The sequence below is a fragment of the Cupressus sempervirens genome, chromosome 8, assembly GCF_028749045.1.
Source record: "Cupressus sempervirens isolate cs-2001-9-10 chromosome 8, ASM2874904v1, whole genome shotgun sequence".
Classification (NCBI taxonomy): domain Eukaryota; kingdom Viridiplantae; phylum Streptophyta; class Pinopsida; order Cupressales; family Cupressaceae; genus Cupressus; species Cupressus sempervirens.
In genome coordinates, this window is record NC_143125.1 from 11798025 (window position 1) to 11814428 (window position 16404).

Consider the following 16404-nt stretch of genomic DNA (forward strand, 5'->3'; position numbering starts at 1 on the left):
ATGAGAATACATAATTTTGGAAATGCATATGAAGTAGAGTTGCCTACTAAATTGAATATTTCACTTGTATTTAACATTTTAGATTTGACAAAATATTTTGAAGGAGGTGATGAAGATGAAGTTGCAGAAGTGCAGTGGAGTATTCCAGTAGCTAGTTCAGCTACAAAGGAGATTGAGGAGATACTAGACAGTTCTGTTAGCAAAAGCACTAGGAACAAAACTTATGAGGAATATCTGGTCAAATGGAAAGTGAGGCCAATTGAGGATTCATCATGGCTAGCAAAGGAGGAGGTTAACCGTCTTAGTTTTCCTTTGAACACCTAAGATGTGACAAGGTCACTTCTCAAATTACTTTGGGTGTCTGATGCAGGAGCATCCTGGGTGTAAGAGCAATCTTGCATCACAAAAAAATAAAAATAAAAATTAATTTCAATCTTTTCTATTTTAATAAGGTCTAGTAGATAGGTGGTTACTATTTATGAGAACTTGCTATTTTTAGTAAGTTTGTCATATGAGCTCGGAATGTTCTTATTTTCTATAAGAAGGTTTATTTTAGAGTTGTAAGCCTACCATAAAAATCTCATTGCTCAAGCATAAATATTAGAGAAGTTATTGCGAATTTCCGATAGAAAAATTTGAGGAAAAATCTTCAAACTCTCCGTTGGAGGCCTTAGAGTGCCCAGATGAGATCCAAAAGCTAAATGTAAAAGCACTACTGTAGTTTCGAGCATATAGATCATGAGTTGGCATTTTTGAAAAGTGGTTATAATAGCCAATTGGAGCAACGTCTGTGAGTTATGGCCTTTCAAAGTTGGGCTACCCGAAATATCTAAAATAATTGTCAAAGATGTATTTGACCACCCTAGGTATTAAGTTTCATATTTTAGAATCTTTTTGGCAGCATAAAATTGCCTATTTAAAAAAGGCCTAAACATTGTCTAGGATAGCTCTGGGTGATAGTTCGTAGCTTGCCTTGCAAATTAATTTAATAAAAGCGCCCATGTGGGTTAGCATATTGTGCTTGTGAATTCTATCATATCATATTTGCAGCACAAATAAGAAGTCTATATTTTGTTCTTGCATTTGTTGTTGTTTTTTTATTTCTGTTATGAGTTTATGGTATTAAGGGGAGCACCATTCATCATCAAGTCACTAGGGAAGACATCAATTCAGAAGAGACACCTTAGTGATTATATACAGTTAGCCAAGTCACTAGGGAAGACATCAATTTGGAATGTGACCCTCATATTCTTGTGGTATATTAGACAACTACTTTTTGTAGTCTACAACCCTGCCCTTAAAACACCCAAGCTATTTTGCCCTACAGATCGTTAAAATGCATGACCATTTAATGGAATACATGTGTGGATGGCTAACTCATAAATTAGTGTTGAGCATTATGCAATATGATATTGTAATGCTACTTTTCACCTTACTTTGTTTGCTTTTGCCTCTTCTTCCACTTCTCAAACATTTCTTTTAACCAATAATAACGTCCAATCTGAAAATTTTCCCTTTCACGAAAATTATTTAGAAATCCATTTTCCAAAACTAAAATATAATGAAGGCCGTCTGCAGTTGCGACCAAACAAATAAGAATCAAACTGCTACACATTGAATTCATTCAAGTGAGAGTGTGCATACAAGTTCGCACCCAAAATCTGTTCTGATTAAGTCACACACAAACTAATGCTGTTATGTGATGCAATACTAATGTTCGAAAAAGATGAGAGTTATCTGTGACCAACAAATACGTTTGTACAAGTTACTTCAGTAAATGGTTACTCTTTACGAGAAGAATATTCGCTTGGTCTTGAATAAGTTTCCAAGCAGCATTGACATGCCGTAGTTCTGTTAATGTTCCACCTACGTTGAAACGCAAGGTATATATTCCTGACAAAACCTGGAGGTCCAATAAAAACAATTTCGTAAGATTTCAAATATTTCAAATACAAATATGTATTTCTAAACTGATTAACTGCTCAAAAGTTCAAAAAAATGTCATCGAAATCACTTCAAAGCTTGTAATACGATGTTACATTTAAAATCATCTGGTAGTGCTTACCAGTAGTACTGCAATGGTGAAGATCACATGCCCATGCTTTTTTCTCTCCGTGTTTTGAATTCATGAAAAGTAGGTTATTCTTATTACATTGGTCGATATGTAAGATGACATATCTTGTATGGAAGTTAGCAAATGGTCGCATCTTATCCTATCTTCCTCATCATTTATTCCGAGGATTCAGATTTGATCTCTACGTCTAGTTATTTCTGTGTATTTTAATTTGGGCCAATGTTTCCTTCCCCTACCAACTGTTGTGAGCCACTTAAGATACAATTATTTTGAGTTGCACGCTAGGGTCAGTGTATTTTTTAAGACTAATCCCAATTCATTTAGGAGCAATCTGGGAGAGAGGAATCTATTGATCACATAAAGGATTAAAAAGACTACATCATTATTTTAGACATATTATATGTATGCTTTCTTCTTGCCTTCAATCTCGATTCACTGTCATTGAATCAATCATCTAGAAGTTTTAAGTTAAGATTTTGCATATTCAACAAAAGTATTTTGTAAATAGTGCTAGGTCCTTAGTGGGATTTAGACATCAAAAGATCAAAACAAGTTAGTTTCTATCATCAGCTTTTAGCTAGTTTATTTATGTAAGTCTGTTAAATTCTAAATGTTGATTCACTTTATAAATGTGGATATAAACTGAAGTAAAAAAACGAATTTATAAATTCTGAGATTTTCATCTATACAAAATCCTAACTCTTAATACATTGGTGAACACATTTTCAACATCTTCAAAGGTACATTGTATTATATTCAAATCATTTGAATTCATATATAGCTTCAGTATTAATCCCAACACATTTATCTATATCAAATACTTGTTTAATGTCTTTTTTAAATTAACTTGACTATTGATATATTCTATTAAATATTATTTTGCCTCCTAGATATATGTGGATGCTAAGTTTTAAACAATATAGTTACATTTTTTGTTTATATTATTTTTAATTAATTTTTTAAAATAGACTATTTAAAATTTTAAACATAAAAGAAAACAGATTCATCCATAATTTTCACTTTAAGCTATGTATATTTTTAACATCATTGTATTATCACTTCATTTACTTCTTATCTTATTTTTCTATATCATGCAATGACTTTTTATTTGAACATTGATTTTCTATTATATTATCACATATATTTTGTACTGAGACATACCACACCATATGGATCCCAATTCAAGTAAGTCATGGGGATGTCCTAGGGCTATACATCTAGTTTGAACTGTATCGAAGCATCCCATGCCTGTAAGAAATAAAATATTTTTTTAATTTAGAAATTCTCGTTTTGATTTATTTTAATATTTGATAATGAATTATCAATTGATAGTTATGTTTGTCTAAGTTTTAAGTATAGGATGGCAAGGGACAAGGGAATGTGGTTTTAGACTAGATATTTTAGTTACTTTTTAGAGAACAAAAGAAGATCAATATTACAAAAGATATGCAAACTCTTAAGATATATATAAATTTCAAATATATATGCTAACATTGATCAAGCATAAATCACGAATGTAATATAAACTTTGTCAACATACATATTTACATGAACTAAGAAAGCGTTGTCTAGTTGGTGTATATGTTCAAGTGAAAGATTTACTATTTCAGATTCCTTGAGGCCTCTTATAGACTCATGCTCTATTATCCAACTCATTGACAAAAAGGAACGATTGAAGTAAAAAGATAATTGGTTATGTTTCAGTTTGACCTCTGCTGGAATCATAATAGATTGAATTGTTATGAGTTGTCTGTGCTAAGCATGATTAATAAATTTTTGCACTATGAAAGTGACATTTCTTGCCAATTATGACTTTATTCAATAGTAATTATAGAAAACAGAATTTGTTTGTGACAGTGCTTGTATAGTAAACAAGTTCTCCAATGTATAAAACAATATAATCCTTGATTATGAATTGAATTATGAAGATCAAAGATATGAAATAGGGCATATGTATTTTGTAGTTTTTGTGATCATGATTAATCATTGGTATATTCCTTGGTCAAGCTAATAGTTACAATCGGGGTGGACTAGTGCTAAGTAATGCGTAGTTCTATTACAACCAAGTTTCAAGGTTGATGAAAAACATATCTGCTTCATGTCAAAAAGGTCTAGAGAAGATGACCTACAAACTTATAATAAATCTAAGGATTGCAGAGTATGTTAGAAAGTATGGTTTTGATACTTCCTAATGGTCGTTCAATGTTAGTACTATTAGAGCTTTAAGCATGATATCTTTTAGTGTGTAAGCATAACCTTTGTACACAATTTTTTAATACACCTGATTAAAAAATATAAATGCTTCTAGTCTTAGATGCACATGTCATGAACTAAATATGTACAATATGCATGAGACAGATTTGAGAAAAAGAAAAATGAAAATGTGAAATTGAATAACTAGATTCTATAGATGTCTTGTTGAAATGTGCAAACATCAAACAATGCCAAATAAATTTATGAAAAAAATGAAGAAAAAGGTGTCATTAAAAATGAAAAAGTTGAGTGTTGCATACCGTATGTGACAAGTATATATGCCCACTTTCATTTACAACATCCAACAAGCTTGAATTTATAGTGCGACCATTATCTGGATCATTCTTTGGAGGTAAAACTCGAAAACAAACTAATGCAAAAGTACGGGGCGCCATGATCTACTCAAAATTTATGGTGGAATACATTATAGGTAAGTCATTCTAAAAATCAGTTCTTCTAAACATGCAAATAGCATTGAACAACAAAAGGTGGCGAATTGTATTCATGTGAATCTAACTGGTACTTGAAAAAAATTACCTCAAACTTGTTATCTTGAGTAACAAGATTTTCAAAATGTTGAGCGAGAGCAACATGATTTCTAATATAAGCCTGTAAATTTGAAATTCCATAAAGACGCAAGACCATCCACAACTTCAATGATCTACGCAAGACAGGAAACATGAGGAAACAACAAATTTAAATCTATCAGGGAATTTTCAAATGTACAAAATTTCTAGCACTAACAGAGATTAGGAAATGTCAAAGTAATATAAAATCACATTAAAAGGGAATAAAGCATGTTAAATTAATTAAGTCTTAATTTTACTACACCTTGTCTAATGAGATATAAGTAGAAACCTAGTATTTGTACAATGTAAACAGCTTGGTTCTTGATAATTTATTCATACAGAGGGAAAGAACACTCACCTGAAACGACTTCCAAGTGGTATTTGCCAATCTTTGTAATCAATCACTAGCTTAGAGTCTGATGCCTGGAAACAATATGTGAATTTGATGTCATTTTCACCATTCACACTACAAGTGTTAAATGCCTGTTTTAACTGTATCAAGTGGAATTATTGCAGAGAAGATGGAGAACATAAAACTAAGATGCAAAGAGAACAAATAAAGAAAGCAGAGCTTTAAGGAAAGAATATTTCTTCTATTTATTTTATTCTGTCATGGAATTAGAATTCTCTTATTAGATAAAAAACCATCTAACACCAATATATGATGGCTTGATCAGTTTAATACTATTGCTAGTCTTAAATTTAGTATACAAACATACACATAAGATCTTTAAACAATGTGAGGCAACAACTTACAGAACGGTAAGTTACAAGCCTCTCATCTGGAAGGTCTTGGGTTCAAGTCAACTTGAGCTTAACAAATAATAATAATTATTCTCACCTTCATCCCATTACCCATAAAAAGGATCTTTAAACAATGCATAAAGTCAAAAGAAGCATATTAAATTTAGTGTCTTAAAAAAAGGATCTTTAAACAATGCATAAAGTCAAAAGAAGCATATTAAATTTAGTGTCTTAAAATAGAAACAAGTTGGACTAATTATTGTTTATTATTTTAAATTTCTGTTTTACCTGTATGAGATTTGTTATCTTTCTTTTAAACCATGACTGCAGTTAATCTTATGCTTTTAAAATAATCCAATTACACTAGAATGACAATAACACATTCTAGTCAGGAGTTGTTTCCCTGCCAATCATTAGTGTACAAACAGACACATTCACATAGGACTTGTATCATTCCATAATCCCAACTTCACACAGTGATTGGCTGAAGAACACAACCCTTATACATAAAGTGACAAATTCATATGCACAAGTACAGCAATGACTACTAATATGCCACACATATCCACTGCAAATGATCCACAGATAATCACATGTTACATAAAGAACATTTGGCAGCATAAAGTGGGTGCGATCTATTGGATGCGTTATCCTACTAGGTTTGCTAGCAAAAAATTCTGTAAACAATCTTGTTTGAAAAAGGGATGTCAGTGCACTCCATTCTACATACCTATCATGACAGTTAAGCATTGTATACTACTTGATGTCATCACTTGCAAGTTCCTAAGTATAACAGCGTATACCATATCTAAGGCCAAGAATATGATTTCCATAACTCATTAATTGTCTAGGTCATCCAACCAACACATAACTTACATGTATTAAAATATTATCTCCTGAGTTAATTTATTTCTATTTTAATGGTCACTTCTGGATATTGTAATATCCTATACAATAGATTCTTTCTACTATTTGTATGTTTCTTTTTAGAAACATCTTGTTTATAAACTCTAGAAGAACAATTTGTTCTCTGTAAATGAATTATCCAATATTTTATCAATAATTTGTCTAATATGGTATTAGAGTGGGATTTTTTATTTTTCCATTGAAAAAATTTTAGTTTCTAAAATCTTTCGTTTGAAATATTTTTAGTAAATTTTCCAAAACAAATTTCAAGAAATCCATGGCTTTGTTCTAGGGAAATACTCTTCCCTACCCACATTTGTCTTGTTTCCTACAACTCACGTACATATTTTTGGCCATCTTTTTGCTTCAAAAAGAAAAGACCCACGGCTCATCCTTTGGCCTCCATCGAAGGGTTTTTTGTTGTTGGCCCATTTTTGGGGAGTTGTGCTTCATTTTTTGGGGATCATTTTTTTCAAACTTGTTGGTTCCCAAAACCGCAGATTGGAATCCTATGAGCCTTGCCTGCTCGATGCTGGAATATCCAATTAGTTAAGGCCAACTTGACAGGATCGGCCAATTCAATCTGGATCCTCTATGCTTCTGGCTCTACAAAACCAAGGCAGGTGCACCTAATCCTAGACAAAACACTTAGATCCAATACGCTTATAATAGATTGATTAGAATGCGAATGCTTTGAAAGTTTTCCAAACAAAAAGAATTATAGAAAAACTTTAAATTTGGAAATTATGAATTAATAAATAAAAGTAAATGATTGTATGAATGTGATAATGTTTTAATTAAAGAATAGCTATAGATTTAATGCAACAAATAATATATTAATCCCTCAAAGGAAAGAAATGAAATTATTGCCAACATATGGATTATGAATCAAGAGTAATATAAAGACCAGTGCTTAATTAAATGGGCAATTGGAGTCAATATTATAAGTTGAAATGTACAACTTTATAAAGTTCAATTTACTTAAACTATAAACAATTTTAACAATTTAGACGCAACGGATCAATTATATGAATGCAATTTTAAACTAGTTTAGGATGCAGTTTAACTCCTGTGATATGGAGACAAACTAGACATAAATATGGAAACAATTAACTATTTCACAATATCTATGTTTATCAAGTTTAAAATGCAATAATGACTCAGTTCACTTGTTCGAACATTAAAATATTTATAGAATTTAATAAAAATATTTATAAAGGACACAACCTAATAATATTTTAAACCCAAATGCAAATAAATAAAACAGATAAGCTTATAGATTGTATCGAGAAATAACAATTGCACATAGAGACACTCCTTACGGATGATCCATCTTCTGCAAATTTATCTAGACGACATAAAATTCACCCAATAACTCAAATCCACGAGCTTTGTTCAATCGCTCATTCCTTTACCAATGAAAGAATATAATATATCAAAGTGTACATAGGATATGTAATATCATTTTAATATGAATACCCTTGTTGTTTTGGTTTTACATCTATATTTATAGGAGGCTGAAGGGTGTCGGTTGCTTTTTCAAGCACCGCGCCTCTCTATAACAAATAACTAAACTCTCTTAAGCTTTTAATATAACTCTGACAAAAATAATCGATGGTATGACAGTTTTATCTCATCTTGTTTTCAACAAGAATTAAGATCAGTTTCAAAGTTCTTGTTCAAATATATAAATAGGCTCTAGTCTCTACTATCCAAATTTGCACAAGTTTCTCCTCCAGAAAGAGTCTCCTGCAAACAAAAGAGTATTATTAGATATGAACCGCTAAATGAAACATGAATAAATAAGTGACAATCGGTGATGAGAAATCCACATAATTTTAGCTGCAACAGGTTATCGGGCTCCCTTGTTTTAAACATTTATTGGCATATTTTACTAACTCCGGCAAGGATCCCGTTAAAGCTGCTCCCAGTGCTTGGTATTTATTAATTAATCATTCTTATTGTAATGCATCACATCCTTCTTTGCCATTATTTGAAGACACCAATCTTCTTCTAGAATTATCATGCTCTATCAATATTTATATTGCTTTCTCCTTGAATGTTATAAAGGGATCCAACGATACTACCGGAAAACTTTCCTTATACTTGCTTTTTATTGTTCAAGAATTCGATGGCTTATAATATCCATTTGATACCCGTCACCGCTGCTACATAGGGTCCATGCGTGTCACGGTATGTCATCTCTAGTAATTTGCATGACTATTATTTCATGTGGTCTCTTGTATTGTGCCCTTCTTTGCTCTCTCCAAACCGCAAGCTGCTTTCACCTGTAATATTTTTAATATTCACATGATTTGTTTGACATTTTAATTGGATCAATTACTTGCACGGACTTTGAAGGGCTCCTCCATCAGATGCTTCTATCATGGAGTTCCTTCTGGAAGGAGAGCTCAATTTGTGCCTTTCATGGACTCCAAAGGAAAAAGAATAACCTTAAAAAAAAAGTCTCAACTTTATCTATCTGATGACTAATAAGTTTCATATAACCAGGGGAAGTAGCCAGCAACACTCTATCTTCCATGTGACTTTGATTTTGGACTTCATTTCAATTACATGGTACTCCCTTCATCAGTATCATTGCCGACTCATCTCTGAGAGCCTTCCATGGCATGTGATCATTTTCTAAATCGATGACTGAACTTATACTTCGATGATTAAATCTGTAGGTAGATGTTCCCTTACATCCTTGCAGACTTTGTGACTTCAAAATATATTACTGAAAAAGATCCTATAGAAACAGTGTTCCTAATTCATCATTGATGGACACGTATATTGCTCCATGACTAAGCCCAAGTATGTTAATTAGACATTCACTACAAGGATATATGAAATCAGTAATATTTTGCCATTAAATTATCTCTGTCCAGGAAGCCCTGCATATAAACATAAGTATTTGAATCCCTTCTTTCTCTAGATTCATATTTGTTCATTCTTCAAGATTGAAAATGGAGACTATAATTTTGGGCTCCGTCAAAAACCCGCAGCGAAATTTGTGTCTTTTGGATCTCGCATCCGTTTCTCTTTGCAAAACAACAACCTTCACTGCTTCTCAAATGCATTTCACCTTCAATTTTTGTCTTTTTGCAGTATGTCTCCTACATTTAGTGGCCCTTACTTCCTTCTGCAACTCTTTGTACGACCCCTTCTTTGTTCTTTCTAGACCTTCATTGTGGTTTATTTGTTCTCTCACACGATCTGGCTCCATAGTTGGTTGATTGATGACTCTGTTGGAGGTTGAGTCTCTTTTCTTCTTCTTATCAATTATCTCTAAGAACTGTTTTAGTGTACAATCAAAATTGAATTTTGGCTGCTCTTTAGATTTCATCTCAGAGGTATGTCTTCCTTCCTAAAAGCATTGGTACAATCTTTGACCACTTTGATTAGCTAGTGCTCTTTTACCTAGAATGTTAAGGTGACCTGTGAGGAGATATGAGAATAAATGAGTCTTTGCAGAGACTCGGTACGAACCCTATGGCTACCTTTGAATACATCCTCATTCCTAAATAACCAAATACACCAAAGAAATAGAGGATAAAATAAAGACCAAAAGGAGTTTATCTATTTTGAAATATCATAAATATAACTAGAGATAACATCAACAATAAAGGTTTCCTGATTTATTGAAATACCAAATATTTCCCATACACCCTTGGCAAACAGACATTCAAATAAGACATTGGTAAGAGGTTTAGGTTGCTGGAAAATTAGGCATGCATAGGGTTCACCATTTGGTTTAGAGAAGGGTGATTTGTGCAATTCTTACAAGAAGAAGCAATGGATTTTGGGTTCAATAGGTCGACGCTAGAGATTACACAAGGTTTTGCTCCATAACTGGGGATTAAGGTCAAAATTCCACTTGAGGTTGAGGTGAACAAGGATAACAAAGGAGTCAGACAAGAGACTATATATAGTTTTGGCTTTGGAGGATGCAACGGGGAACCATCAGGCCAATTCAATAGGGGCAAACTATCTATGGTCACTCCACAAAACTTGTGTAGTTTAAGATTCTCCTAGACCTCTGTCAGCATAGAGTATGTCCTCTTTTGAGTAGTGGGGATATCATATTTGGAAATCAGATCCTGCCAACCAATGAGCCTAACATCCTTAGTGAAATCTCTAAGACTATTAAAGCATAGCTTGGATCACTATCTAGCTGAGCAACCTTGAAGAAGGGCAAGTGGTTTCCCATTTCTTTCTAGATTTCACCTTATTGACCTGTCTCCACATACCTTGTAATCTTTATCTACTAGACTATTCCTTGAAATCAAGTGCCTTGCATGCTTCCAACCTTACATATTGATTGAAAGACTTGCGACCCTTCTACCCTGATTTTCCACTTACCTGAAAGGAGGTCATGAATATGTAGTCCTTTCCAAGACTTACCAGCTAAAGGTGCACCTCTACCAATGTTGTAGCGGATTACGATTTTTCATGGTTCTCCTTGTGTAGTCTTAGCTATCCAATTGACCACAAGGGCAATTCCTTACCATCTGAGGTCTTTCAAACCCATTCCTCCATTCTCCTTTCTTCTCACACCACTCCTATTTGGTAGCATGTCTTTTTTTGTTACCTTTTCCATCAGATAAAAGGAAATGTCTAATGATTTTTTGGACATAATTTATTTGTGAATGATTGAATAGCTAGTCAGAGAAATAGTAGATGATATATATTGACAATATCTTTTAACAACCTATAACCTTCCTACTAAGAATAGATATCTATTGTTCCACTAGGACATCTTTTTGTCAATTTGTTTCCTTACCCAATCCCACATTGAATTGATATTTGTGGAAACAGAGAAAGGGATACCCAGATATTTGACAATATGGTTAGGGCCACCCCAAACTGTTCCAAACCTATCATACCCAACTAGAGGATGTTCTTGCCAACCTAGCATTATAGATTTGGTCATTGACACTTTACTACCCAAAAAAAGAACAAAAGATATCAATCTTAGCAACAAGATTTTCAATGTTCCTTTCAGGGAATGAAATAGTAATGTTGTGTCATCAGCAAAGTGTACATTAATTTGAAAGATCCTCTTGATTGGAAAGTGTAATCCCTTTGACCCTTGGAGATATTGTTTCATCCCTCAGTATATAATGCAACAAGTCTGCGGCAATAACAAACAACACCGAGGCAAGAGGGCAACCCTACCTTATAGATCTAGATAGAGAGAGATGAGAGTGAAAACCTGTTTGTTAAAAAAGGAGAGGAAACCAAGGCTTTTCATCATCGTGATACATCTCCATTCTATCATGTCATATGCTTTCTCATTATCTATCAGAAACATGGATGCTTGCTGTCTTTAACACTTTGCCTAGTCCATGGCCTCCCAACAAGTAATTAGGTTTTCTAATATATATCTTCCCCTGACAAAGCCAGTTGAGTAAATTTGATCACCTTAGAAAGAATGTTTTCCAGTCTTAAGCGAGGATTTTGGCTATAATATTGTAGGAGACATCAAGAAGGGTGATTGGTCTCGAGTTCTTAATAAAAGTTTCATCTCCATCTTTGGGAATGAGTTTTATCAGACCCCAGTTGATGAAAGCTCCCAGTGATCCCTCTTCTATTGTTGATATATACATCATCATCAAATCCTGCTAGATCCAATCTATATTTGTTTTGTAGAACTCAATTGGGAGGCCATATCATTATTCATAAATTCATTAGTGCATTTATGACTTCCTCCTTTGAGAGTATCCTCAGAGGAGAACAGTTTAGCATAGTGTACAAAAAAGGCATTTAGGATACCCATTTGGTCCTTAATATCTTGACCATCTTCCCATATATGTTCAGTTTTGTGTTTAGCTTCTTTGCATTTCAATAGTTGGAAGAAGTATAAGGAACCTCTATCTCCATGTTATAACCAATTGATCCTTGCCCTTGTCATAGCACCCTGAAAATTAATGTTTTGCAAGCTTCTCAGAGAATCTCTTACTGTGGTCAATATATCTAGAGTTTTAAGGGTTTGATTGCATTACCTTTTCTGCATCAACTAGATTCTTGTGAAGATCACTTCTTTCTTCTATAATCTTTAGCTCTCTTTTCCAACTAATTGAAAAAGTTTCTTACAAATATTCGGCATAGTTTCCCATCTTTTAATAACATTAGACATGTTTAACTATATTGTGATTATACCACCTAATCACCATAACATCAGTCCTCTTATCCTCATCCTTGATTAGGAAGGTATTTAAGGCAAATCCCTTTGATTTGGATCTTGGATCTTTATCTTGGTCCATCAAAAATATTGTAGCAATAATGAGATGATGGTTAGACAGAGTGTAAGGGAAGGCCTGCACAGTGGAACCCTCTTGATTTTTCTTGGAGCTATAAGAATCCTTGCACACATAGAATCTATCCAATCTAATGTATATCCTTCTTGCCCCCTTTTCAAAATTGGTCCAAGTTTACCAAACTCCCTTATGGTCAACCTTACCTCTAGCTAAAGGTTCAAAGAGATTAAACTTCCCAACCATCTTGGCCCAGTAGAATCTTTCTTCCCCTTTCCATTCAAACTTATAACCCCCTGTTTTATTTTGCTGCATTTCAATCATATTAAAGTCACCTCCAATGATCCATGGCACTTCTTTCATTTAATACATCTAGTTCCATAGAGTTATTATGTCATTATGTTCATTAGGAGAATATATTCAACACATTACCACCTCCTTGCCATTCACATTAAGGATCACCCATACCATCCTTTTACATGGAGATGATCCCCATTATAAGGTGTACTTCTTTCATTTAGGCCCAACGAGAATGGTTGTACCTCCCTTTCCTCTAATATGATTTGTGAAAATAGCCTTGGCATCCTTCCAAATGCACTTGAGGGCTATTTCCAATTGGAAACCAATTGCTTCATTTCTTGGAGCATGACAAAGTCTACTTCTCCATGGTTCCTAAGAAATCTTTTGATGACATATCTTCTGTTAGGGTTTTCTAGACCTCTGACATTCCAAGATATATATTTGGCATTCATTTGTCAATAAGTTATTGTTCTATATCCATTGGAGCTTTAAAACTTTTAGAGCAATTAGGAAGTTTTTTGGGCATCTTGGTAGGTTTCATACTACTGACAAAGTTTTGGGTCTATCCTTCTTTCTTTTAGGGAAAGGTTCAACATCCTTGGTGAGTGCTTCAAATTCCACCACATCCCTCCTTACCTCCTTCCTCCTAGATCTTGGTTTTGTTGACTTCTTCTTGGCACTAAATAAAAAATGATCCCCTACCTCTCTGCTGACAGAGCCTAGACAATCAATCTCCTTATAATGTACCCTACTGACAGGAGTCTCATTCTCCTTGGGATCAACTATCCTGATGATAGATGCCTATCTACGAGCAGGGGAGAAAGATTTGAGGCAGGAAGGGCATAAAGGAGGGGGGTGGGTAAAAAAACTAGGTCAAAAATACTGAACTTGCCTTCGAGTTCATAGGTCCTTTTAATTGCTTCCAACCCATCACTGTCAGGTTTATCTAATTAGTTAGCCTCTAAATCTACCGAGCTAGTAGTCACTTTATTTCCACCAAAAAACATTAGGCTCCATTATGTTTTCCAGTCCTCTTGGGGGGGAGAGGGGCCTGACAATGGTTTCAATTTCATCATCAAAAGGTAAAACTGATGTAATTTGGATTTCATTATAGAGTTTTTGCCCATAAATCTTCCTAATGTTTTCTAGGACGATTTGCTGAGCACTCTGGGTTTGGTGCTTAGGTTTTGATTTAGGAGAATTTGGCAGTAGACCAAGATTTATTTCACTGGGATCAAAAAGAGATTTTAATAGTTAGAGATCACCAATCTGATGAGTGTTCAGTTTCACTGGAGCATTGAACATGGTTTCGAATGCATCAAGGGAGGCGCAACTTCATCAGAACTGACATAAGGAACAACATTGAGGGAAGGAATGGAGTCCTAAGAAAGACCAACAATAGAATTTCCCTACTGAGATGGTTGATTCAAGGTGTAATGTCCCGTTTTTAGCATTTATAGCATGATGTTGTTGTTAGCCTATTTCCCCACAGTCCCGTAGGCTAACTAGGACATTAAAGGGACTTAGAGGCCATTTGGCCTAGATAGTTTCAGCTGCAGGTCTTTCTGTGGGGTCTTGAGGCAACTTTTGGCATACTTACTATTTATAGTAAGTCATTTTGGATATGGTCGGACATCCAATGGCAGCGGTATGTCAATGGTAATTGTTTAAAATCGACAAGAAGACTTGTTTATCATTGATAAGATTTGTTATGCATTGATAAAGCTATTTTATAAAGTTAAATTTAAATATTTAACTTTATTAATGTATAGACTATAGTTTGTGAGAAATATTTAAATTAAAAGAGTCCCCTTTATTTTATAACACATTGGAGACATAAGTTACATAAAGGGAGTGATGTTTTATCCCACATGGAGAAAACGAAGGATTGAGCTCTTGTGAGGACACTATAAAAGAAAGGGAAGAGCTTCTTTTTAGTATGCTTGGAAATAACAAAGAAATTGGGAGATTTTCTAGAGATTATGTCTCAATAGTTTGAAGGACAAAATCCCTTCAAACTGGAAATCTTGACGCCATTGAAAGATATGGTCTTGAGATTCAACATGGTAGCAGTCTGAAAAAGCTGATACGAAAAAGCAGAACCGAAAAAGCAAGCGGAAAAAGCAAATCGGAAAAGCAAAGCAGAAGGGGCAGCATTGAAGAAAAATTATTACAGCCATCTACAACCAAGTTCCTTTATTAGTATTGCTTTCTTAGGTGTTATAAGTTTCAGCTGTAAGTGTGTATTATACCAGCATTATCATTTTGTAATCCATGTAAATGCCAAAAGTCTTGGCCATATTTCATGAGCATTGTATTAAAAATTTCATTGCAAATTAAGAAGATAATAGTTGCTGGTGTCATTTAAGCAATTCAATATCATTATTTATCAACTAGTTAGTTTGCATACCAACTATTTGCAAAAATCCCAGTTGGCTGTAGGTGTTCATTTCTCATGCTTAGATCATATATATGCACTGAATATTGTCAAAATTAGTAGCACACTCACGTTAGGTCATTGTGTAGTCCATTTGGAGTCTTCTAGCACAAGATTCTCATTGATGCAAATTGAAAAAAAGAGTCATTTAAAGCCAGCTGAAATACTATATCAGTCATACGTCCCTTGCATGTGAATTTTTTGATGAAATTCCTTGAGCTTTCATCAGCATTTTTTGAGAGCAGATTTGAGGAGGGTCATTACAGTGGTATCAGAGCTTGCTTGCAAAGTGTTTGACGAAATGTCAAACAACTAAATTATAAATATTTTTGGTGTTTGAAGAAGTTATAACCTATTGGGGTTATTACATTCATCAAAAATCTAAGGCATTCATTGTATTTCAAAAGTTCAAATTATTGTAGAAAAAGAGTCTAGTCAACATATTATTACTCTTAGAATTGATAATGAGGGAGAGTTTTCTCCTCTTCTTTCTTCCATTTCTATGACCAACATGGCATAAAATGCCAATTACTATCCTACACCCTTCAAAAAAATAGTGTTGTTGAGCGTCAAAACAACACAATCGCCAAATTGGACTGGTTTATGCTTGAAGACAAGTAGGTTCCAAAGAAATTTTGGGCTCAGGTTGTCCACACTTCCATCTATCTTCTCAATCGCTCTCCTATAGTGGTTGTCAAGAAGTAGACTCCAAAAGAGGCCCAATTAGGTAGTCATCTCAAAGTTTTTGGCTTCACTACATATGTATGGATCCCTTATGCTAAACGCACTAAGTTAGATGCCAAGAGCCAACAACTCATGCTAACTGGCTATAGTGATAATCAAAAAGCCTCCCACCTAGTTGAC

General features: G+C 34.0%; 1 protein-coding gene across 1 annotated transcript in view; it reads right to left on the bottom strand.

The window, feature by feature from the left end:
- Positions 1 to 1593: 1593 nt before the first annotated feature.
- The window catches only part of LOC149541327 (tyrosine decarboxylase 2-like), a 176252-nt gene continuing 161441 nt past the window's right edge, over positions 1594 to 16404 (bottom strand). The window contains exons 9-12 of the mRNA XM_089796611.1: positions 5255 to 5319; positions 4865 to 4988; positions 4588 to 4725; positions 1594 to 1903 (exon numbers count right to left, since the gene is read on the bottom strand). Of these exons, the coding sequence (XP_089652737.1) occupies positions 1766 to 1903; positions 4588 to 4725; positions 4865 to 4988; positions 5255 to 5319 (465 nt within the window). The 3' untranslated portion in view covers positions 1594 to 1765. The remainder of the gene's footprint in view (positions 1904 to 4587; positions 4726 to 4864; positions 4989 to 5254; positions 5320 to 16404) is intronic.